Source organism: Embiotoca jacksoni, unplaced genomic scaffold (assembly GCF_022577435.1).
Source record: "Embiotoca jacksoni isolate LCO1_2020_lvr unplaced genomic scaffold, fEmbJac1.0.p SCAF_1, whole genome shotgun sequence".
NCBI lineage: Eukaryota > Metazoa > Chordata > Actinopteri > Embiotocidae > Embiotoca > Embiotoca jacksoni.
The window spans coordinates 11,420,590-11,447,234 of NW_027185229.1; the positions used below are offsets into that span (position 1 = coordinate 11,420,590).

At 39.6% G+C, this 26,645-nt stretch overlaps 1 protein-coding gene across 1 annotated transcript in view; it reads right to left on the reverse strand.

The window, feature by feature from the left end:
* cntn3b (contactin 3b) overlaps positions 1-25,115 on the reverse strand; it is a 52,477-nt gene extending 27,362 nt beyond the window's left edge. The window contains exons 1-4 of the mRNA XM_069165374.1: positions 24,680-25,115; positions 18,716-18,851; positions 16,463-16,598; positions 2,871-3,046 (exon numbers count right to left, since the gene is read on the reverse strand). Of these exons, the coding sequence (XP_069021475.1) occupies positions 2,871-3,046; positions 16,463-16,598; positions 18,716-18,770 (367 nt within the window). The 5' untranslated portion in view covers positions 18,771-18,851; positions 24,680-25,115. The remainder of the gene's footprint in view (positions 1-2,870; positions 3,047-16,462; positions 16,599-18,715; positions 18,852-24,679) is intronic.
* Between the last annotated feature and the right edge of the window lie 1,530 nt (positions 25,116-26,645).

Below are 26,645 nucleotides of genomic sequence, written 5' to 3' on the forward strand. Positions count from 1 at the left end.
AACACGGGAGAGCGTGCATGACAAATGACAGTTTGAAGTGCCAGCAGCAATAAGTAACATCATTATTAAATGTGGTGTAATCTTGCACTTAAAAGCATTAGCTTCCCCATCAATACTCTCAGCACAATCTATCCCCCTGCAAATGAATGAGCAGTTGCTGGCACACAAAACCTAAACCTGGGATGATAAACCACCCCTGGCTTCATGACTGATGGAGGGAAGCTGCCGCAGTCCGCTCTGTACTCTGTCTGCACCCTCTGGCTAACAGCCTAGAGTAAGCCTTCCAAACACAAACAAAAGAAAGTCAGTGTGACCGATAAGGGAAATTAGGAGAAGGAAGATTATGGAGAGAAGTGGGACAGAGTGTTGGTAAGATTAATGAGCAGCTCTCTGATGACCGCAGTGGAATCAAACAGAGCCAAGTCACGGCAAGACACCAAAGAGGCCACAGGAGGAGATGGCCGACTTGAAATACAGATGGATGCAGTGTCCTTCTGATCTCACCAGGCTGTCTTAGTAAATACAGAGTCCATCTCCTAATGACATTTATAACTCTGAGGAGCTGTGCTGGAGCAAGATTCATATACCGGGATGATTGAAAAAGCTCAGCATAACAGCAGTAGATATTTATAAAGGAAATGCCTTCAGAATCAGTGGGAGGTTAATCATAGCATTCATAATAATTACTAATGATGAACAAGGAGAGGGCGTCTCCTTCACCCAAATCTTGCAAAACTGTACATAGAAGGGTTAAGGTGTAGCTGGACTCAGTGCTGGGGGTATACACTTCTCTCTTCAATGGCCTCTGAGCAGAAGAATAATGGGCTTCACTGGAGTGAACTGACCACACACTGTAACTCGGAAACCTAGAGGCCAAACTCAATGTAGCTGCAGTGATTTCTTTGCAAGCAGAATCAGTCTCTGCCATACCAGAGTGGCTGGCCCAGACATTACAAGACTGTCCATTACAGCTCGGAAATGATTGGTTTGAGCAATGTCGCCACCGTAGAGACAATCCCTGCAATCTTTGGTTTCTGCCAGGGTTCTTGTAGAAAGCTAATATTAACTGCGTCAGAGGCACCACAATACAACTCTTTACGTGTATGTGAGACATTCATAAGAAAGATTAATCTTATTTACAACTATAGACTATATACAAATGGACGTGGGCTCTGGGTTGGAAAAGTAAAACCTAAGCAGAAGTAAATCAAAGTGTGATACTACTGAGGGCCACTAGGTTTAAAAAAAAAACTCTGACTCCTGTTGAATCCCATTCAAATAATGTCAACTTCTTTCATGAAAAAAAAGCTAATATACTTTTTCTACAAGTCATAATGGTCTCATTAGCTAAAGTCACTCCTTGTGATGAGTTATCTTGTGGTAACTTTGGAAATATTTCCATAATTAATTAGATGTTAAGCCTCAAAGAGAGGCATGTTTGGGGTCCCGGTTTGATTAATGCCTGGTTGTATCTGGGTTGCCAGCATAGGTAGGCGGGCATAGTGTTCCCCAGCTTGTCCAAATATGGTCAATACTGCGACAACTAAAACGCCAGATGAGGCTTCAAAACAGCTGGTCACAAACCAATGGGTGGCATCATGATGGGTATTTTTGTTTTGCCCATCGTTTGTATAGGTTATGGTAAAATTGTACTCAGTTACATCATTTGTAGTGTCTCTGTCCACTATAGCAAAGTTCGGCAAGGCTACAAACATGTCAATCAGATAGGGTGTAAAGAATCCAATAGTTTAGCCAGATTATTCAAGTCACTGCTAGTATATTTGTGACTGGTCTGATCGTCTGAGTGGTCATGTTTCTCTCCTGTCTGACGGTTTTCTGCATTCCCAGATCTCAGCAATTTGTTGACCTAAGTTGTATCGAAGCTGAATTTTGAAACCGAAGTTTTGTAATTCATTTTGACCATTATTTTGGTTGTTTATGCTGTAAGAAATTACCTGCAGTAGTACGTGCTTTTAGTGGTTGCAGCAGAATTTTGAAGGCAAAGCAAAGCAAAGCAGGAAAGAAGGCATGACATTTCTATCTTAGGCCAGTGGCCTCATTACACGGAAAAACAGAAGTATCAGCCTTGCTGATCTCCTAGACCTCCCTCACTGTGCATTAGGCACGACAATACATTTCAAGCAGCTCTTCTCTTCACCCAGTCCTCACAAGTGAGATTCATTACTGAGCTATAGGGATAATGGCAGTCCATCTCCTGAGAGGAAGTGAAAGGCTCTCTATCCTTGGGACATGATCAATAGTCAGCAGACTTGATCAACAGAGGAGAGGTGCCTCTGCAGTGCTTGTCTGGAAGGTAAGACCCTACTCCGCAGCATCACTCCCCAGCTTGCCTTTTTTTCTTTAAAGCAGCAGGCTGCCAGAGCAGCAGACAGCCTGTCACCGTCAGATTGGCTCGCAATCTGCTGAATTTATTATGCATAAAGTCAGGCTGGTTATTACAAAGATACAAACACTTCTTAAGCATTATTTGTGTTTGTTTGCTTTAAAGTCTGGATCACAGGGGCTGGCGATCACTTAGGAAACATGAGTCCGTTCGGAAGAAGCACAGATGCTGTCATAGTTGGAACCACTAATGAGAATCAATGGAGTTCTGAGGCAGTCAGAAGCTACCTCACCCACTGTGTTTGTTGCCTCTGACATTTCATTCGATTACCATTTCCCCCCCTTGAAAATAGATTGCCAGGCAATCTAAATGAGAAATCTGAATGGTAGATGAAAAAAAAAAAAAAATGGAGCATGTACATAAGCTTATTACCCCACATGTCAGGCTGATATAGAGCAAATACAAGAGTGTCATAAGTGTTTCAAAGCCAAGCCAGAAATGTGTTAGAAATTGGAGAATCACTTACATGCAAATTGGAGGCTGGCTCTGCGGCTAAGGACGGACCCCCACGTGTTGAAAGTCGTGCACTGGTAAACGCCGGAGTCTTGGTCCTTGTCCAGGTTTCTAATGATCAGGCTGCCCCCAGACATGTGACGCCGGTAGTCATTCCCCAGATCAATGAGTGTTCCGTTTAGTGACCATCTGGAAAAACGCAAACACAATCAGTAGCTGAGCCCCCCTGGAGATGAACACTTGCAGGGTTTGTCACAGAGATCGATTTGATTGGTCCGCCCACATCATGCTGAGAAGATAAAAGGTGTGTAATAAGAGGAGGGCTTTGTATTAATAACAGAACAGCAAGTTAGGATGAAAGAAATAATTGCATCGTCAACAGCTATGGATCCCAGTTTGAATTAATTTAAGTATTTTGTTTTGCTTTTAATTCAGGCAAAATTCCAAAAACCGAGCAAATCTACTTTGGTGAGTATTGATTTCCTCCTACTTGCATAGTGAAGTGGATTTTATTTCATCTCAGTTTTAATTACCTCCACTAAGGAGGCCTGGTCCAGTTTGTAAGCGTGCTAGCAGGATATCTGGGTTTTATTGATGTTTGCTGGAAATGTTAACTGGATATCTGAAAAAGAGTTCAGTGAAACTTTGCCAATAATGACTCCCAGGAACAACTGTGGGTGAGAATATACTTAATTATGTTTAATAGCAGAGTAAGAAAGAGCTTTTTAAAGTTTTCACCACGTAACCCATGGATATTTTGGTCAGTCCTCCACTTTGATGTAGACAGAAATATCTAACAGCTATTCAAGAGAGACACTGGTATTCAATCGCACAGACGCTAGCTTTAACACCACCACTGGGTTCTTGACTACTTTTCGATGGATTGCCAATGGATTTGGATACAGATATTTATGTCCCCTACAGGGTGAATGAAGTCAAAATGTCCCTTTTTCCAATATACTTGTTTATAAAAATAGTCATTAGTATTTCGAGCAGCCTTTCAAGGGTTTGCCTATGTTAGTATAAGTGCCAGACCTACAAACTGGCAGGCCAATATATAAAGCACTATTAGCTTATTGCAGATGTAATATGGCAGATATTAACAACAGTAACAGCAGTGTTTCCATTAAAAAGAGGGACCACCAATGTCCCGCTCATTATGCATCTGGGTCTCAGATTAAAGAAAGAAAACTAAGCAAGCCATATCATGATTAGAGATGGGTCACGAATTTTGAGTATTCAAATAGTCGTTTTAATCTCCAAAATCAATTAGTACATGCGACTTTCGTTCTTCCTTATTTCCCGTTTTTACCGAGGCCTAGCTGTAATGCGTTACTCCCTTCAGAAGGTGGCGGTAACGTGCCTAAAAGGTACCTGCCAGCTGCATTAAATAACATGGTTAGAAGAAGATCACGCTGCTTTCAGGGGTGCGGAGCTTTGTAGGTAAAGCTGTCCTGGTATTAGATTTCCCGGTGTGAACATGGGGAAACATGCAAAGACAACTACAGCCATCAGAAAGTTCTGCGTGGAACTTCTTCAAAACATAGATAATGATGAGGTGCGGTGCGAACCATGCAGGTCAAGCTAGAATACAAGTCTTCCACTGCAAAGCACACTCATTAGACTGAAGCACCGAGCAAACGTCCTCTCTTTATATTCATGTGTTTGTGTGCGCGCGGTCGGATGGTGGTTATTATAATTTTGTATGCATCTCGAATCGAGAATTATAATAATAATAAAATAATAATAATAAAAATAACATCGCTCATATAACATTGTTGGATCTTTTCAATATCTGAGTATTAGCAGCCACAAAGATCCAGCATCAGTTAGGCTATTGTTACCACAGCAACATACTAAACGGAAATCTATGTATTATGTTAGACATTCTTAGAATGCTGATATTAGTATTTAGCTCAAAGCACCACTTTGTCTAAGCACAGTCTTATGGAGCCATCTTGTTTCTCTTTGTTCATTAATCGTAGCACATACTTGAATATAAAATGAGTACCATGCTTGCATTGCTACTGTATGTACAATTTGATCTAGATTTCAATCTAAATGGAGATTAAAATGTCTAAACATTTTCTGTTATTGAAATTACAAATCAAAAGGATCGTGCAGCCTTGGCAGATTCATGCACTCTTTCAGTGCTTTCTAATTAGTTTTCTGTTTGTGGTTTTGTGTTTCTGACTTATTGCTTTCTGACACCCTCATATTGCATTGACTACAGACCATTTCCCTCAAAGAAAGGTCATGAGGCACTCCGTCATGCAAACTGAATTCAGGAAGTGACAGCTATTAATCACAGCTACCATCAGAGACACTGAAACACTGAATAATGCTCATCGTGAACAATAAAAACACTTCACATGGAATTCACTGAAATCTACGGCCTGTCAGTCTGACATATTTGAAAGAGATGTAAAGTACTATATGATACTGTACCTACAGGAGCAGTGAAGCAGGACTTTGCCTTAGAGCATTAACACAGATGAAAAATTACATTTCTGACAGAATTTGAGAAATAAAGCCTTGTGAAAGTCTGCCTCAGCGATATGAATGTGAAATGACAATTCCAATGATAAGGAGAAAAAAAAAAAAATCAATATTATTTTTTTCCCCTTCTAGGCAAACTAACAGGCAGTTAGAGTGATGCGTCGCGTAGTCTTAAAGCCAGTCATGGCTCTCCCCAGCTTCCTGCCTGACAGACTACAAAAGGCGAAGCTGTCTTTCATCTTGTAGCCTGCATTATTCATGTAACAGTCTGTACCAGTCATTTAATCTGGCTGATTTTGTCACTGTTACAACATTATTACTTTAAAATGCACTGTATTTGTCAGGTTTCCAAGAATATATATGTGGAAAAAACAAACATTTAAACTAAGACACACCTTTTACTAATAAGAGTTTATTGATGAGGTCCCTATAATTCTCCATTTGAATTCTCCATCGTCTTTCTGCTGTTCCTTTTGTGCCAAAGGGAGGATTATTGTACGTGCAAAAGGGGAGGAGGTTAAATGGAAAAGGATGGGAAGATAGTTAGACCTGCAGCATACCAGCATGATTGAGCTTAATGGGAGAGGAAGGTGGGCAGCCTGGACAGATCACACAGCCCTGGAGCAGACAGCTGGCCGGGTGTGATGGTGCCTCTGCTCCGCCGACACAATTAGTAAGCCACGCACCCACTCCAGTCACAGAAACAACAGAGACACGCTCTGATATTAGCGGTCATGGGGAACCTGTCATCACAAAGCACCTGTTTGCCTTTTTTAAGGGATTCAAAGATAAGGAAAAATCAACAAGAGCAAATGAGCTGCTGTCTTTTTGTCATTAGAGGTAACATACATTGCCTCATACTCATAACCGCAATGTATTTAAAAGAGCATTTTAACTTTTTTTATTTTTCTTTTTTTTAACTACTGGCCATTACTGACCAGTTGTGAATAAAACAATAAACTCGCACTTTCAACTTCTCCCAAGGTGACAGTTGGACATAAACTAAGGAAAATGTGAACTTTCCCACTTAGAAAATATGAAGAAACTTCCACAAAACACAATGCACACAGCATCTTTATAAAGATTGCGAGGCTGTAATTATTACAAGATAGAAGGATGACTTTCTCTGAATGTAGTGCTCTTGCACAGCTGTGTGGAGCAGTTTGAATTTTGTGCATATGTTAAAAATTTGCCACAGCCAAGAGAACCTGGTGGAAACGTTTCCAATCTTCATTTGAGAAAATATGATAAATATGAGTCTCAGTCTCATCTGCAGCTGCCCTCGACATCACTCCAACATCCGCCACCTGACAATCAATGTAGCTGCAAATTGTCAGTTTGCTTACTGCTGTATCCAAAATCATGTCTTTATTCACTCTTCACTAAGTAGACGACAATATTGTATGTTAAATGGCAGAATGAAGACATAATTTCGGATCAGTACTCAGGTAAATTTTTGGGTGCCTAACAAAATAATGGACTTGTTTCCCCTACCTGAACAGTGTATGGTGGTAGATAAGTAAGTGTCACTTTCTGATATATCATGATTTATAAATCATAACAAATGATATAAAATGAATATGAAATACATAATTTACTAATTATTTATACATAAGATATAGCTCATTAATAATATTCCTGGGATAATATGTTAAGGTCTTATGAAAGTATTATCTGGCTATTGATAAGGTCAAGTTATTAACAGTAACTGTTAAAAGATCAACATTTAAAATACACATTTACATCTGTGGTTATAAATGGTAATAGGACATTAATAAAAGGTTATTCACAATTGATTAAGCAGTTATAAATATTTGTAAATTGTTTATAAAAGTTCTTACTTTTAAGCAAACAACGGTAAGTCATATTTAATTTTAAGTGGGTGCAAGTAATTAATAAACAGTGAAAAACAAGCATTGGGATTAGTAAGTGAAGCATAATAAACCACTAGGTAAACAAGTTAAATGTTATTGCATCATTGATGAAGGCTAATAAATCCTCAAGTATGCAAGTACAATTTTAGAGTCATTTGCTAAGGATTCTTTCAGTAATCTGTGTCTGTTTGTAAATGTAAACCTGCAGCAGTGCAAAACTTTTGGCGACCGTCTCAAGCAGAGTAATTAGAAAAAACACAGTCAACGCTGATGGTGTGTGGTTGACATACACCTACAGGTGATCACGACTCCCAGCCCCCACCCTGTCTTCCATATTCCAGGAGCGCTCGCTTCAAATGATCCCGTGCCAATAAGGGCAGAGGGGAAAAAAAGCATCAAGTTATGGATTTCTCAGATGTGGTAGTTATTTTCTGACACAGAAATGTGTACTTGTATCAAAACAGTGTTTTTAGAAAATTGTTATAAACTGAGGGCTAGTTACGTATATATAGATTATAACTGACAGGTCCGGGATGTAAATTAACAGTTTACTATAAAGTTATTTTTTTCCAATCACTCTCCAGTTGCTATTTATTATCATACTATTCAGAGAAATGCTGCATTTATTTTTTTGTCGCTACAAAACAAGCAAAAAGACACAAAATATAATTGGGTTTATTACATTAAATTACACTCGACTTGTATTGAGTTGGGTCTGTTATATGGTTCAGATATTGTACAGGTAAATTGTTGAGGATCAAGCACTCAAGATTTTCACTCACCTTTTATTGCTACACGATTGACGATCCATCATTTTCTTTTTTTGACATTAATCCTTCCACTATATTCCAAGATTTACACCAGTTTAACTCTCAGCTACTGCAACCCACTCTGCAATACTCGACAGCACTGCGTTCCCAAATGTTGCTTCAATTTTCAGCTCCGGCAAAATAACCATTTCTGGGTGACATAAAACGCATCACGACAGGCGCCCCACCGGGGTAATGTCTCACCAGACACCAGATTTTAATACTGCGCAACTATGAAATACAGAGATTTATCTGGTAGTAGTAGGCTTCATCAGAATTCTGTGAACTAACGTTCATTTCAATATAAAAGCCTTGCATTCTCCCTGTAATAAGTGGGGGGAAAAAAATAGAGTAATCTGATGAATTATAGACTATCAGGTTTGAAGGGGGACTCTCCCTAACCTGGAAACCCAATACATTGTACTATTCAATGGCTTACAACTGATCTATCGAGCACTGATACATCATTTATTGCCACTATTAAAGCCATTAGTTGCAATACATAACCTTTCAGTTGAGGCACCTTTTTAGAAAGTGGTACCTATCAATCTCAATCAAAGACTATTGCTCATACACCATTTTTAGGGACGACCACACAACTAAAACCATGCGGTCAATATGATTTTCCTCTTTTAAAGCTCAGTCGTTTTCCTTCGCAGAAAAGGGCAAAACATTTCTCACACTCAATAAACTCGATTACACTTTATTAAGTTAGTTCGGGAGATTGAATGTGTGTAGGGATTTCTTCTTTTTTTTTTTGCTTTCTGTTTTGAAAATATCAAATACTTAAACTTCTTCATGCCTCTAAAAATCATTCATGGGTTGAACTGCTGACAACTCAGAATCCTCCTGAGGCCAATACTTGTGACAAGGGCTCACAAGAAGGCATTTCATTGACTACAATCCCCGACGATAAAGAGAATTCAATTAAGCAACACAATTTAGTAATCAATTTCCTATTTTAACTAATTTTGAAGCACTGGATCTATTATTATATCAATTTCAATTACATTTTAATAATAAACTGCATTAATAAAGCAGAAAGATCAGGTAGAAGTCCTTATTGTGAAAAATATTGAATCAAACACCAAATCAGGGAGAAAGGAGCTTACAGTAAATCAGACGGAGGCAGGAGAACAGTGCTATTTGCTGCGGTGTGCTGCAGGCTCGGGCTGATCTGAGCATGCTCAGAATGAACTCCTCGTGACCTTGAAGTTCACATCAATTTTGCATGAGGGCTCCTCATCAAATAGACCAGCGATTGTACTGCAGCACTGGCTTACCGGCCTTTCCTTCAGGCCAGATACCCACAGAGACATCAGTGTGACCACACACCACGGACTACATGCTGTTCACACACATACACACACGGACACACACAGAGCTTTATAGCTGATAACGGAAATTCAACTGCTGACCAGGGTACTCTCTACAATTATATTTCACAGGGTATTGCTGCTGCTTTTTAATAAATTGATGTTCATTTGGCTTTAAAGTCAAATGTAACACAATACATTTGACTAAAACCCCTCTGTATCAGTGTGAGTGCTTGTGTGTGTGTGTGTGTGTGTGTGTGTGTGTGTGTGTGTGTGTGTGTGTGTGTGTGTGTGTGTGTGTGTGTGTGTGTAAGCATATCTGAGTGTGTGTCAGCTTACGAAATCCAATGGAATTAGTGAAATATTAACATTTATACAGTGCTTGTGCACATGTATACACCCACAGTCCCAAAGACATTTATCCACACACATAATATCATGTACAATTACAACTGATGGTCTAAATATGATGCTTTTGATCAAATTGAAAGTAAAGTAAGTACAAAAGAAAACTATATTCATCCAGCGACATCCAGTAAATAGGGCCATACAGTAAATCTGCTTCTCAGTCTATAAATATAGCCTATATTAAAGACAATAGCCCTGCCTTCTGGCAGTTTATCCTGTTGGTTTTAAAATGATCTCCCAAGACCAAGGGCCATATAATTTCCTCAGCCTGTAAAGGGACAAGTAACCCTCCAAAAGATAAAAATCGATTCCATTTGAAACTGTTTCTAGAGTGCGGGCTGTTATTTGGCGTTATGCTGCAACTGAATTAATCACAAGAAAAGAAAAAGTCTTCAAATCACACCCTCTCAGTACTATTTATGTCCGTTAATGCGTGCCAACCCATAAACAAAGGTTGAGTCATACATCTGCCTAAAGTCACATGACATGATAGCAGACACCAGTCAGAGCACGTTTTTATTCCCCCTTTCCAATCACTACTGTGCCCTTGATCCCGCGTTACAGCAGATTCATAGTAAACACAGTGACAGGTGTATTCATAAAGTAGAGCTCTGAGCCCTGGAGTGCACTCTGGTGCTCCACTGGACTATTTGTCAACTGAAGAACTGTCAGGGCTCCCGTTCGTATATTCGCCGTGTCACTGAGTGGGCGAGGTGAAGGTGGAGCGGAGCTCAGAAAACAAAATCAGGCGGTATGAAGCCAGCTAGCAGCAGTAACTCGCAAGGATTATGATCATAAACAAAGGTGACAACCAGGCATTCTCATTTTCAGAACGTCTGCACTTCTATAGCACCTTTTTACCCAGGCCGTCTACAAAACTCTTAGCAATCTTTGCCTCCCTTTTAATGCAAGCAGAGCTGCCTTGCAGGCTCGCCTGCCATCGGTAGTTGGAGTTCATTGTCCTACCCAAGAACGCTTCAGCATCTGGCCAGAGAGAGAGCTGGGGATTGAACTGCCAAACTAACGATTAGTGAGCAACCCCTCTAAGCCACAGCCACCCCTGTTTCATGAGTCACATGTATTATGTGTGAATCCAAAGCCTGAGCTTATTTTTCTGTGCCATAGAGTCACAACGAAGTCCAGCAACTCAACAGCGAGCCTCACCAACTCAGTGGGTGGCATGTTCCTTTACTACTATAAACCTGGGCACTGCCTTTTACTTTGAATCCGCACTAGGTCCACGATCCAGCTGCCGTAAATACCAAATAGCTCACTGAATCTGTATTCATCTGCAGCTGAAAATAGTCCCCAACAGAAGCCTTTCCAGTGCTCAGCTGGTTTTAGAAAGTACTCAGCCTATTTTTTGAAAATTAAACCATAAATTCCAGAGCCATTTCTAAACATTTACACCCTCAGCAGGAACCACTGGGCTCGGCCTGAGAGCTACATAATAATTAAAGCCACGGATTCAGAGAAGTGCTTTGTTGGTTTTTGGTCTTTCAAAAGAGTTGTCGGGAAGTGACAAAAATACAGACTAACGCCAAACTTATCCTTTGAGTTTTCTTTCTTTTTGCAACTAAAACAGGGTGCTACAATACAGCTATGCAGATTGAAGCAGTTAATTTTTTTTAAATATAAAGAAGGAGGCACATTTCCAACATACTTTCCTTATCTAAATAAGTGTATGTAGGCTGTGCAGTTGTAGTTCCAGTTTATGACACAGACTCTTATTTAAAAAAAAAATAAATAAAAAAAAATAAAATAGACAGTCTCCAGGCCTGACAACTGAAGCAAATGCCTTAAGGTGCAATAGCACAAAGAGCCAGTATAGGGTTTCAAAAAACTAGATCCCGTTGATTCAGATTCAAAGAGCATAAACTTCTCTCATGAAAGTGACTGAATTTTCTCCGTAAGTCATTATGATGTCATAAGCTAAATTCACTCCATCAGATCAGTGTTCTGGTGGTTCTTCTGAAAATATTTCCATCATGAATTAGGTATTAGACCTGGTTTGATTGACACACCTGGGGTGCAGTCAGACTGCCAGTATAGGTGGGCGGGCAGAGGGTCCTCAGGTTTTCAGCTCATCCAAATATGGTCACTTCTGGCTCCAATAAACTGTGATAGCAATGGCCAAAATGTCATACTCAAGGTGTGTTGCCACTTGGACGCAAATATACAATATCTATAACATATTTTATTGGTCATTGTATTAATACATAGTATAGTATGCTAAACTTCAGTTACATTATGTATATCTGGCTTCTTCACAATGGAATCAAGAAAAAAAACAGACATTCAGAAAATAAAACGGATGTAGATAAGAATCTGATTCATAACTGACCATTTTAATGGTGTTAAATGTCATTAGTAAGATTTCAGCACCATGTGATATTCAGGAAAGCTGAAACCTGACAAGGTTAACATCATCTTCTCTGACAAATTCAATATACTGCGGCCCAATTTTCTCTATGGATATTAAACCAAATGGATGAATTTTTCTTAATAGCTGGTGTAACTGAGGAAATTAAGTGTCTGAATGTAATACCCTCTCGCTTGGCATATCTAATTATACAAATACTGTTCATTTGCAGGGTGTAGGCCTGTGCATAGCTTGCAGACTCTGGTGAAAGTCACAGCATGACCACATCCTAAAGGCATTTCTTTCAGCCTGCTCAGGACATTCTGAGGTTCTAATTTCAGTATTAATGAAATAAATTGCAAAGAATTTATGCTTTCTATTTTTTACACTGGGACAAAGACAAGTCCTCTCCTTGCCCAAAGGGAAACAAGTCAAGGACAATCAGAGTCAGAAAAACTGATGCAACCCAAATAAAGCACACAAAAAAAGACTCCATTCTCAAAGTAAAATTAAGGGCAAAAATCTCATGTCTTTAAAAGCATTACAGAAATGTCAATCCACAGTGGTGAGAGTTTGCTTACTCAAACATCACATCTTCCTTTTAAACCTGGTTTCACATTCTTTATTCATAATTGAAGGCAGTGACTCTGAGCTGTAGAGCTACTGACCTAGATGGATATTAATGTTGTTTTTGTACTGCAAGCAGAAGCCAAGTGCTCTGAAATTTTGGAAAACTAGTTAACAGCAGATACTAAATAAAATGTTAAGCTACAGAAGGCTGATTAGAGAAGCAGGGTGAAGTTAAGCAGAAGATGTGCATGGAATCAGAGCAATATAAATGGCAATACAAATGACTTTCATCAGCAGAACTCCTAGGGTTTATGGGTGGTGTATATTTCAAATGAGGCTTTTTTTTTTTTTTTTTTTTTTTTTTTTTACTGTTTTGTGTGGCCGAACGAGGTCTGATCTCTAGCCTGGTGCTAATGGACCCACATCCACTCCATGCATACATGGGTTAGGCTACACTCCATAGTTTTTTTGCCAGTTGTTGTATCCTAAGAGGTGGAGACCTCAGGTTCATTTTGAAACTGAGCAGCCTTTAACTGATCACCATTAACCACCATTTGCGCCCAAACTATACCTTCACTGCAACTACATTCAGCAAAGAAGACTCGACTTTAACATCATCGCACTTAGTCTCCCCCACTGTCCCTCAGTGTGGCTGTGCAAATTGTAATGTGAAAAGGGTTTCCAGACTATAATCACTACAAGGAAGAATACAGTCTAATCTTTCACGAGGAGTTCATTCAGAGCATGCTCAGATCAGCCCGAGCCTGCAGCACACTGCAGCAAATAGCACTGTTCTCCCGCCTCTGTCTGATTTACTGTAAGCTCCTTTCTCCCTGATTTGGTGTTTGATTTAATATCAAAAGGTCAAATGTTTAACTATCCTTTCATTTGGTCTTTACCAACTCCTGACAAATATACTGTCATTACATGGAATTGGTGAGCTCGTGGTTATGACATGGGAAGTTGTGTACATGGTATACTTGGAGTTTAAGTGAAACAATGCTGCTAGGCAACGGCAATATGGAAGGCATCTAGAAGTGGTTTAGTAAGGTAGCATCTGGGTAACATAACCCAGACAATGCATGCCTAACGATAAGGGGGGGGGGGGAATTAGGCTGTTGGCAACATAAATATTTTCTTCAGACGTATTATTGAATTAAGTAGAAAAACTCGATATGATTAAAATCACAATATATCAACTTTTTATCTGATGAAAAATGAACTGCCATGACCTTTACCACTTTTGAAAACGTCAGCAAACACGCACCAACTCGTGAACTCAGGGCTTTCACAAAATCCCAAGGTTGTTAATACCACAAAAGTGGAGCTTTCAAATAGAGTCGTATCGTGAACACAGTAAACATGACCCCATTTAAAGGCAGTGCCCTTAGCCGCTAAATGCACCGCTGGGTTCACACGCGGATTGACCTCGGGAGCGCTGGGACATTTCCCGGTGGCCTGACGGCCGTTGTGGCCAGTCATGTACAGCCGCAGTGTTTCCGATGCAATATTTTTCCTCAGATGGCGAATGCACGAGCTGCCGGTCAGACTAGCATGGGTCATTCCTTCACCATCCTAGGAAAATGCGATGGTGCACAGCCTATGTACACGGCTCAGAAACAACTTCACTATGGTGCTCTGCTCCACACAGCAGTGACCGTCGAACTACATCTCTACTGTTAACATTTAAGACAAGTCATCTGGCACAGTGAACGGTCAGGACAAAAGGTGGAGCAGGGAGGGAGAGAACGAAAAGAGAAGGTGTCACAGATGCAGATAAATGTAGCAAAGGAAAGGATTAGGTCAGTCAAATACACACTCATTGTTTACTCAGAGGCAGGTATGAGATGACTTTTCCTTAACCGGCTGATAAGGGTTAAATAAAATTAGCTGTGAGCTAAAGCTATTTCTTTAAAGCTGTTTTGGCCTATTACACCTGCAGTTATGTGTACAATATTATATGTATTTGACTGAGTGTATAGATATATTTATTTTTATGCTGAATACTGTGACCTATATATTTCAATTGTGGAGGGTTTTTTGACTTTTGGATTAAACTTAGGCTATATTGTTGTAGCTTTAGATTTAGTGAATGTGTGTGTGATGTTTTTTGATACTTTGTATACCTTTGATGCTTAAACATAAAGATAATAATTTAACATTTAAGCTAACTCTGTATCTTAGTCTCTTTTTTAAAAAAAAAAGTAGGTTAACTGCTTGGTGTATTGAGCCTTTTACGTCTACGTGTGTGTGTGTGTGTGTGTGTGTGTGTGTGTGTGTGTGTGTGTGTGTGTGTGTGTGTGTGTGTGTGTGTGTGTGCTATGATTGGTGTTTTCCTTGTGACTTTTTGAGGCAATAATATAGGCTACCAACCTCAGTATTCTTGATCAATCCCAACTAGTCTGCTACCCCTAACATCAACAACAGATAGCCGACAGAATTAGCGGTCTGATCGTTTGGGTGAAAAGGGTGGCCTGGGATGGAGTCAAATTCCCAGCCTGAATTATTCTCTCAGTCCGCCCCTGGCTGGGCTCATTAGTTGGTCACTAATAGTGTCTTTCTGAATTTGACGCTGGATAGGTAATGCAACGTATCGAGGGTTTTTTGGGTGTAGAAGTTGTGGAGCATAAACCCAAAACACTGACCTGGAAGACTTAATGCACTCTGGAAAGCTAATGTGGATTGCAAATTTGGTTAGAGCAGATATGAGGATAGAGTCAAATAGTGGTAATCTGTTTATATCTGCTCTTGTAATACTACGTCAGGCCTCTGCTTGTTCAGCTGGAGAACAAGCTGCAGATAATCCTGAGAACTACACCATTTCCCACTCCTGCATTACCACCAAGAACCTGAAAAAAAACAAAACAAAAAAAAACTCTTGAGCAATAAGAAGGCTTTAAGTTGTGGGTGAAATAATGCAATTAATGGTATGGTCTTCATCCCTTGGATAGCTCAGGTTACACAACAAGTATAATGATACCCCCCACCCCCTGCTTCTGTGCCTAAACCATGTTTTCAGCGCAGACACATTATAGGAAATGTAAGCATTTAAAGGAATGTCACTCACAAGGTTATTGCCTTTCTCCTCTGCTTGCTGTGCATCTACATGGTGCTGACCAAGCCCCGAAACACAATCTACCACACACACACACACACACACACACACACACACAAAAAAAACACCGCCAGCTGCCATTTTCAGGCAAGCTCCCCGCACCACCGGGGAATAGCCAGCAAGATATCAAAGGATCTGTGGTGCAAATGAGTCACCGCAATCTCCTTTTCTCTCCTAATGATTTCTTAAGCCGTGCACCATATTATAAATTATCGGCTTCAGTTCGTGCAGTAGCTTAAATCTTATCATTAATAAAGTTAACCTCACTCATATCTTAGATGTTGGCATATTCACCAACCACAGCGGCAGCTGCCTGACTCAAACTCCACATCATAGCACAGGCTGAAAATAGATAAGCTTTTTTCAATTAGAAATGGATGCTTAATTAAGCAGTTGCTCTTTGAAGCCTGTCTTTTTGTTGGATGGTGCATAATCTCTCTCAAGCATTTATGTCCACAAAACGTTGTTCTTTAACAAATCAATAGCAATCAACGCTATCGGTGCCCTCTTTGATTTCTGTGGAAGCGGCAATGAAGATTCACAAGCAATTAAGCACCATTGGATTTTCCCTCATGTGATGTGGAGCACAGAGCAGGTAGACAGCCGAGGCCGAGGCTTGTGCGGGGAATGTAACTTTGATGTGGCAATTTACCTGTATTGTGGAGGAGGGCTCCCCTCTGCCTCGCACGTGATGGTGGCCTGGTGGTCGGGGGAGTTGATCGGCAAAATGAGGTCACTTGGCTCTGTCCTCCATCTTGGCCCTTGGAATATGACATCCTCTGTATAGGCTGGAGGAGAGGGGAAAAAAGTCTATAGTAGTACAAGCTGGAAAATGTGTCACTTTGACCTTAAGAGAAAATACTGGAGAAACAGCAAAAGCACAGACTGAGGACAAATAGTTCATCTTGTAGAAATTCACCAACTTTCTGACACACTGTGAATATTACTTTCTAAATATACTACTGTGTATACAGTATATTGCTTCCTATTCTCTGAACAGTGCTGCTCTACAAACACTGGGATCTGTTTCTCTGTATGCTACTGCATTTTTTTTTTTACATAAATATGACACTTGAATAGTGAAAAAAAAAAAAAAACACTGACGACGACACTTATTGGGCCAGGCCTCACTCTGTTACTTTATCATAATGATAAATCGTCATGTTGTTGCTCGTGTCCAATATTTGATTAATCTCCCTCCTTCAAAACTCCCTTGTAAAAAACTATGTAAATACAAATATTGCAAAATATGTCACACTGCTTTGGTTACGATGTAAATATTTAGCTGGCTCAGACCTTTGAGGGTTTTTAATTGAGTCGCAGAGAGTTTGCTGAGAGATACAAGTAAACTGAGGTGTTCGGAATTAATTACTTGCCAGGAATAATATTATAACGATAGATAACAACAGTTGAGGACTTAAGTTGATCACTTAAGTTGATCACTTAAGTCAACAATACTTGACTACTAAGGTAGAAATCTTGTTTTTTCATATTTCCGCAGTAATTCATGTTTCTTTAGCAAGGAACAGGGTTAATAAATAAAGTAGTGGTATCTATTTTCAGAATATCTACATCATACTACACATGCACAAGTTAATTGAGGCCATAAGGATGCACTCATCTGCCAGCAGCCCTAAAAGGAAAGGATGTGGAACACAATCTGGTACTAAATGAAAGTGGAGTCCAACAGACGGCCAGAGTAGGCCTAATTAATATCCTACTGCTAACAGATTGCAGCATGTGGCTAGCAGTTCTACACGTGGTTTTAACCGGTAACCTGTCAGGTTCGGAAAGAAGACAGTGTAATGAATCACAGCTTCACTTGGTTGTTCTTTTGGTGTGTGGTAAAAATTTGAATGGACCTCAAACCAATTTAAAGGGAAAAAAAGTGAAATTTGGGGAGAAATGTAAAACTTTCAATACATATTTGTAGCATGATCTACCAAATAAATAACTAAAGAAAATACCACAACAAATTCCTTCTTCCCATAATTTAGTTTGACAGCCGAATACAGACTAATGTGATTTTAAATCAAATGCTGTGCAGGCTAACATCCAAGGGGTCGGTTCATTTTGTGAAGTAAGTGCTTTGTCCCAGGCAACATGTCACTTCAGATGTTGATAATGATTGTTATCAGGTGTAGTGACTTTCGAGGTGCTTCCAGTGTATGATCACAGCACTGAATAAGAACAACCACCTATAGGCACAAATCCTGTTGAAAACACTTGTCCGCGAGAAAGGTGAGACTGCTTTGGATGTCGCTCCCTTGGGTACAGGGCCTGAATTACCCATGAGCCAATTTGAATAAAATTCATCGGGATTTACAATGTCATTTGAACTAGGGTTGACATTCTGGTAGAGTGTCTGTGCTTCTCCTGCTCGACTCCCAGGTGGCTGCACAAGGGCAGAATGAGGCACGGTGGCAAGTAGATTGTGCTAAAATGCACGGCTGGATTCATTGCATGGATCCTGATAATGATCAGGACAAGCCATAAGCAGGAATGGGATTGGACTCCCAGTTGTCCCTGACAGTGTACTGAAAGCGTGCAGCAGGACACCACTCTAGGGAACAGCGAAGGACATCACGCTGGAATGCTGTACACATAATGACGACAACTTAATCAGAGTAACCTTTTTGGTCGAGAAGATTTTCTGAGGTTATTTACAACTGTTCTAATTGTGCCACGTTCTCACTAATGGTTGCAAGTACATACATTTCATAGAAATATTGGTTGCTACGACTGACGCGTTCAGTTTGTGAGTTTGCAGAAAAACTGGAAATAAGAACAAACTACTTTAGTCAATATACATTCAAAAACACTCTTTTAGGGAAAATGCTGTGGCAACATAAACCATGACAACAAGTGCAGTGAGACTCAAATATAACGTGTTAAAATATCTTACCTGCAAGGCATCCAGTGATTGATAGCAGAACAATTTGTTTCCATGGTAACATCATCTTCAGTTGCCAAGGGCTAATAAGACTCTCATCCAATTGCTTGTGAATGTAATGCTCTCCCTTGAATACAGGAATTTTAATCTGAAGGGAAAGTAATTATGGATGTGATTAAAATATGACATTTTGATCCAAATACAACATGCGTTCCAAAGCAAAAAAAGACATGGTTACAATGCTTCTAAGTTACATAATTGTCTCTCATTATTTTTGAGTTACTGTAAGTGAAGAGAAAGTGAATTTTGAGGAAGTGAGAAGCCTGTGTGGAAAAACAGCAGCAGGCATAAACCTCAGGAAACATCCCGGCAGTGCGAGTTTCAGGGGGCACAGACGAAGAAACAGCTGCTAAATGGGCATGTTTTCTTTTACTGTGTGTTTCTCATCCTGCCTAACAAGCTAAATTCAGCAACTTTAAAGAGAAGCCAGGAAGGAAATGATTGACCTCAAAAGATACTTCTCTCTCCCAATTTGACTATTAATAGGAGATGGCAGACTATGTACCAGCACTCCACAAAATGCCACTTCATACTTTAACAAAGGGTTTGGTGGCTGATTAAATGTAAGCAAAGTGACTGTTTTCATTTTTATATACATAAATAATGTCCCTTGAGATCAACAAAATATACAAGAGGGCCACATAATAAAACAGTAAAAATGGAAGGGTTGACTGACATAATTTTACACTGAGAGAACCGAAAGTTGTCCTCCATCCTAAACCTTTGTTACCAAAGAAATTATCCATTTAAAAATGTACTCCAACAATCTTACACATCCAGCTCACTTTATAGTCTATTCAGTCTGTAAAATTAGTGACGTATGTGACAATAACATTGACTATATTAAGGCCATTTTTGTCTTCAGTGTTGTAATAACTACAGTCACTCTCTCAGTAATTGTGTTACTTTGACATTTTAGGAATTGGTTGTTTCTACAGATGAATCAGTTGTCTTATTTTATTGGCCATTATTGACCTGTCAAAGATATATAGTGGTATCAGCTATATGTCATCCAATAAACTTTTTTTTAAAGAACATAATGCAAAAAAAGATCCTTCAGGTAAATTAGGAGTTGATCTGTTCATGTTTTAGTACTTCTAGTCATTATAGTTATACGTAGTTGTTAATAAGAATATTAGCCAATGTATCATTATTGGAATTTCTTTATTACCTCGTATCTCCATTGGCAATGCTCCCAAAAATCTGTCAGGCTCTACTTATTTCCCATTTACCCAGGAAGTCAGACATGACAGTCAATACCATTTTTGCGACTGGTCTAGGGGCCAATAGCTTCTATTGAGTACCTTTAGTACGGACAAATTGTGGAAATTCTGCAATGTGAAAGTCCTTGAAATTTTTTGGAATTTATTGGCATTGGTTGAGTTTGCATTAATTATTGTTCCCAAATTGGAATTCCCTGAAACGACTGAAAAGTCAAATAGAAAGTAAAGTAATTTGCTCTTAATTAGTGATTAAATGGTGTAACAAATATTCCAATAAGTAGTAAATAACAAGTAATTAATTGTAAATCTTAAACTATGACTCTGTATTGCAAGCTGCAGGTGTAGGGTTAAAAAAATATTATTTTGTTAGATTGTGGGAAATGTAGGATGTAATGGTTTTAGATGATGAAACTATTTAAAACATACCTCTTGTGAGGCCCACATTTTTGGAATAGCACGATACTTAATTTGCTGAAGTGACCTTTAATATCTCCGGTTGCATTGGGTCATCGCTGGTAATTTATGCAGTGGGACTGCTTGATGGTAGACTTTTCAGTCGTTATATCACAATTTCAATATGCATAATGATAAAAAAAAAAAAATCACACTGTGATTAAAGATGTTATTCACGTCATCAAGCCCTATAGCCTTTATCACAAAGAGCTGTACTGATGTGCCGCTCTAACCAATGATCAATGACGTAAATGGCCATTAAAACTTTGGAGGCAGAATGGAGAGCTCGAACTCTGTAATTGCAGTAACAGTGGCACAGGAGGGGCTTTGCACAAGCTCTGACCTACATCACAGTAAGTGGAAACTGATACGCCTCTCCGGATTAAGAATTCAATCCAACCCCTCATACTTACAACACAACCCTGTTGTGTGGATTAACCCAGGGCTATCTTTGGAATTCTTGAAACAGACCTAAATACTAACCACTCACTTGTTTCATCAACTTGCAACTGTAGGTATGTAGCTGTGGTTTGACGTGAAAGGCATGGCAACATAAACAAGCGTGTGAAGCACAGTAGATTACAAAGAGGGAAAATCATGCCATTCGCTTGATCATAATTTAATGGCCGGTGCTGGCTTGGCTTGACTTTCTTGATGCCAGAAATTGTTCTTCATGTAGTGTAATTGCAGGCACAGCCAGATTCAGAGTGGATTTCCTGGTGTCTTTCAAAATTTAGGGGCGTTTTGCCACTCTAAAAACCCATCACATTGGATTACACGGTGAGATTCTACTAGTGCAAAAAAAAAAAAGTGCGGTGCATTTTTCAGTTTGAGTGCAGTATTAACTGCCATCCGCTTTCTGGAGGATCCAACCTTGTCATCTCAACCAGTCAGTCCAACAGGCTCCAGGATCATGAGAGGAATTTATTCTCAAAAAGACTTTCTTTGAAAGTTGGGTGTCAGACAGTCCACTGTCTCTCCTGATATAATGATTTTTTTTATTTTTATTTTTTTTTTATTCTGAGAACAAGCTTCATTCTGCACCTTGTAAAATCTGCAACGATGATATAATGTTGGAGCATTTTGTGTATTTTTCTCTGAATTAATAAGTGATTTATATAAGGAGCCAATAGATCATGTTTTTTTAAACATTAAGTGTAAGACGGGAGTGTCACCTTGCCTTGAAGGATTTCAGTTTCAGTGGACAGCTTTTCAATGACTCAGTGAAGAGCTTAAGTGTCTTCATTGCTTTGAGTCTTACTACATTAAAAAAATATATATAATTCTATGCCAACACACATTTTTTCAAACATAAATTGTGGCACTTTCGACCTTCAAAAACCTTCAACAGTGTCAAACCTTGCAGAGGTGAATGTCACCTGAAGCTTCCGCGAATCCAAGAGAAAAAAGAAAAACACAATACTCTGGACACTGAGAAAACTAAAAAGAACTCCTTCTGAGCTTAGAGACGATGAAGGAGGGCTGGCAATTTCTTTGTTCTGCTTTCTCTGCTGAAATGATCAGCAAATGATTGCTCTGCCAAATGTAATGAGGCATCACACTTTCACCTCCACAGAACCAAAACCTAATGGAAGTCATTGGCTAAACACATTCCAGAGTAAATGAGATGACTTCTTGGTTAGTGGGGCTGTTGTTTGGCGCATAATTGATAGGAGAGGTGGTTAAAAGTATCCATTCCCCCCTCGAGGGCAGCATAATTGCAAAAGAATCTAATAAGGAAGGGAGGAAAGGAGATTTTTTATCATTGCGGCGTGCACACTCAAGGTCTGCATTCAGATCACATGCAGTGCACAAGCAGCACACAGCTAGGATTTGTGGATCACAAATATCAGTCCATGCAAAAAAAAAAAAAAACTGTCAAAGGAACAGTAAGTATGAATTCAATGCTGTATATGATGCATTACCCAAGTAGTTATTGTCTTTATGGCTATCTGCTGCCGTCTCCATTAAAACACTCAGCGGGAGAACCTGGGAGACGGGAATCTGCCACCAGGGGCTTCAATCTGAATACGCAGCTGCTCTGTGCTTCTGCCAGTGAATGAAGAATTCACAATCAACTGTGCACTGATGCCTCCGAATTTACTCTGACTGACTGACAACCTGCACAAGTCTATTTCACATGGACGGATTTAAAAAAAAAAAAAAAACACTAACTGGTTGATTCAAAAAACTAAACTTAAAGATGAATTGTATATGCAGCTTCGGCTGCAGCTAAATACTCAAAGCGAAATGAAAATAAGAAGCAAATAAGGCGTCACTGTTTGGTATTGATTGCGCCGTAACTCTGCATTACTCTCTAAGGTGAGTAAGTAATTCCTCCCATGGCAAATTATGCATTAAGGTTTCAAATAAAAAGGTATTTCATGTAATTGCCCCATCCCCAACCCAGTCTGAACAGCTGTGCCATTAACATTCATGAAAGAATTGGTTGCATGCATCTTGTCTCTTGAGATGTGTCTTGCCTTTCATTTTAAGCAGAGCCTTTCAGGCAAAAACAAAAGGAAAAGAAAAAAGACACCACTTCACACGTGCAATTGACATGTCACAATTTGTGCATATGAATAAAACACCATAGTTTGTAGGTAAGGTCAGGTTTAAATGTTGAAGGACAAATATATTGCAATAACTGTAAGCAGGAGCTTCGATTGTGAAATATCACTCAAGTGAAGGGCAGCGAGAGAAAAGCACTTCACACTCAATATGAGATTTTTTTCACTCACAAATAAAGAAAACTATAATTTTACATTTGCTGATGACCTCATCATACCGTTTTTTTTGTTTTGTTTTTAATATGTGTATATCACAGTAGAACTAAACAGCTGGGCAGGAGGCTCTGCAGACGTTGTACAGCTGTGTATTTCCATGCGAGAAAATCACTAAATCCCTGGAAGACAGCAGGACGCCCCCAGTGACTCCCTTCAATGTTAAACACGGCTGCATCCCTCAGCTGCTGCCTATAACGGGGGGGCAGGAGAGTAAGTGCACTTAAAAAGAGAGGGGAAGCAGCGATCCATTTCTCAACCCCATCATCAGCCACAGGCACATTCCCAGACCCCTCATCCTGGATACCGCCTGCAATACACATGACTCCAGGTCAAGGATGAGGAGCAGGAGACACTCAGGAAGGCTCTTCACATTTTCTTTCCTCATCCTATTCAATTCATTTTACAGCTTTTTTTTTCCTGGAACAAATACAGAGGAGAAGGCTTCAGAATGTAATTGCCACTCTGCTTCAATCAAATGGGCTTTTGAAAGCAAATGGTGCTACAGTGCAAACTCATCCCTGTACTGCCAATGCTGGATATTGCAACGTTATAGACTAATTCACTGCGTGGCTTCAAAGACACGTCTCACCTCTTATTTGGCTACTTGCTTGTTATTCTCAAAATATGAGCATAGGATCTATAAATAAACATGAATAGATGGGAGAACGATAACAGTCCCTGCTGAATAGTAGGATACTTTGAAGATGCAGCCGGCTGCGTTTTTTCTTTTTTTTCCTTTCTGTCCGTTTGCAGTCTGGGTAGAAAAAAAAAGGAATCCTTGCGTGCTGACCAAATATTTGGTTTTCCAGAAGAAAAAAAAAAGAGTGTCGCGCTGAGCTGCTAAGACAGTTTCTTTAATAACTATCCCCTATGGGCTTCAACTATCAGGATCCTGTGAAATATTGTGGGGAAAAATTACAACCGTATCAGAATATTATGAAGTTCAATTCAGCATCACAAAATCCCTATTTTAAGAAATCATGTGAGCTCAATCCCCTTTTTCTCAACAGAGACTGGAATAATTGCCTTAACAAGTTAAAGAGAGCTTTTCTCCAGGTTGGACACTCCTGCTGCTGCTGTGTGAATGAGCACAGTAGCACCATATGGAGTTTGTCCTAGATGAGGGAAATGAGCCTCAACAGTCAAAATCCCAGAAGGACCATCCAAACCATTTGAGGCTAGTGAAGAAGCGCAATCCTCTGCATCATGCATGCGTGACCATCAGGATGCAGTGCCCCTCTTACAAATGTAGATAAAGCCATCTCGCAAAACGAATAAGGCTTTTTATGTGGTTTTATTCTGCTTTGTGTCAAATTAAGTTGTGTTTGCTGCTATTGTTCTGCAAAGCAAAGGCATAAAACTTAGCAGGACACAGTTCCTTACGCGTTTCCAATCAAATTGGACGAGAAAATAACATGCAAGCATGCAGTGATGATCTTTGACTGGTCACTTACTTGTCCTAGGATGCAGATTTTTTCCTCTTCATTAAATTGCTTTGATTGTAATTCCAATATCCGTTAGATGTGTTGTTTCGCACACATTTTTTTTTTTTTTTTTTTTTTTTTTTTTTTCACACCAACTCTTGTCCTCTCAGAAGCCAAAAGAAGCGTTTGCTCTGCGCTCCAGACGGGTTCGCGCTTTGCACTTAATTCTGCTCGCTCGGTGGTTCAAGGATGGGGACTAATGGTAACCTCTGCCTCGGTAGATTCCACAATCACAAGTGAATTTGCTGGCTGAGGACGATACGCGTTACACAGGGGGAGGGGTTGTTCCTCCCCGACCTCCTCGTGTTACACTCCAACAAGATGCTGCCAAGAAAGCAGCGAGGACAGCGGTTGCCTCTGAGCGGAGACTTACATTGTGCGCATCCCCGGGCTCATGCTCTCTTTGTGCGCAGGAAGAAGCGCCCACTGGTGACGCGTGAAAACACCCATCGCAGCACAGTAATGCGCCACCAGCCTATGGGCACCTGCTATCCTTCTACATAAGTGGGTGCACATTTTGAGCTCGGGGTATTGTATCGTTGTGACCGGCAGAGATTTACAAAAAAAGAAAAAGTGTCTGGTAATCACAGGCTTTTCGGTTCACTGAAGAGAATAATCTGAAGATGAGCAAAATGAAGATGGCATTGACCAAATAACCTCATCTGTGAAATGTTTTGTGGTAAATCCATGCAGGCACTTTGCAGTAAAACTGGTGAACTGGGCTTATGCTGACCAACAGCCCCTGATCAATAAAACCAGGGAACAAACCAGCATGAGCATCAGTAAAACTCATTAGAGATTGCCATGAGGCGAACAGTAGGCATACATCGCATTAAAATAAATAAAAAATAATATTTTATATATATGTATATGTATATATATATAGGCTATATTAGATGTGGAATAAGCCTTTCTATATATAGAGACCCCTGTTGTTGATAAATTGACATTTAATGTTGTGTATGTTTGGAGAAACTATTTTACTTTGAAGCAGTGCACAACATGTACCAATAAAGCAATGTAGTATTTACTTGTATGCCCCTTATTTGTGTCATTAAAAGTAAGTCTGGCATGAACCATCCTAATGTAATAAACTTATTAAAGTAAAAGCCTGGACCCACTGACTGATATATATTAATATATCAATTATATTATATTAATATATTTTTATATTAATATATATATATATAAAAAATGTTAATATATATATAAAACCAAGCAGGGTAAGTTACCAAGGTGATCTCCGAAGAAACCACTTTCGTGACGTTGAGAACCCTGGCTTTAGTCTCAACATACCTCGCTAACCCACTAATCTTGCTTCATAGTACACCCCTTTGGCCATTTCATTGTTGTTTCTGGCAACAACACGTAGCAGTTTCCAGCCAAAAATGCTCTGATAAACCCACAGTACGCAGATGAACACATTTAGCAATTAGCATAGCATTCAGCTGTTAGACAGACAGATAATATACCTTGGGAGTTGGCTGAGAACAAAACAAAGCGAAAAGGAAAGTGAATATTGTATTTCAATTATTGAGTTGACATGGCTCCAAATAAATGCTTTCGTTGCTCAGTCTCTGATGGGTGTGCAAATGCGCAGCTGTTTGTCAATATGTTTGTCACATAACCTTTATAAGAGTCAAATGTGGCACCCTGGATATTTCAGGGGCTAAAATTTTGTCCACAGTCCTTGTGTTGCTGGTTTGTGTTGTAACCATTCTGGTTATAGTTTTTGTATTCCTTGGGGCACTTTGATTAACCTTAAAACCATGAAAAAATAAGGTGCTTTTACTTCAAGTAGTTGTATGACAATATTTGTTTTCGCCAGTAAATGGCAGTATCTGCTCTGGGATGTCAGTGACTGGCACCGTAATCATTTACGGGAGACCAGTCATCCCAGTCAATACACTGTGTTTTTGTTGTATTTGCAGGTGAG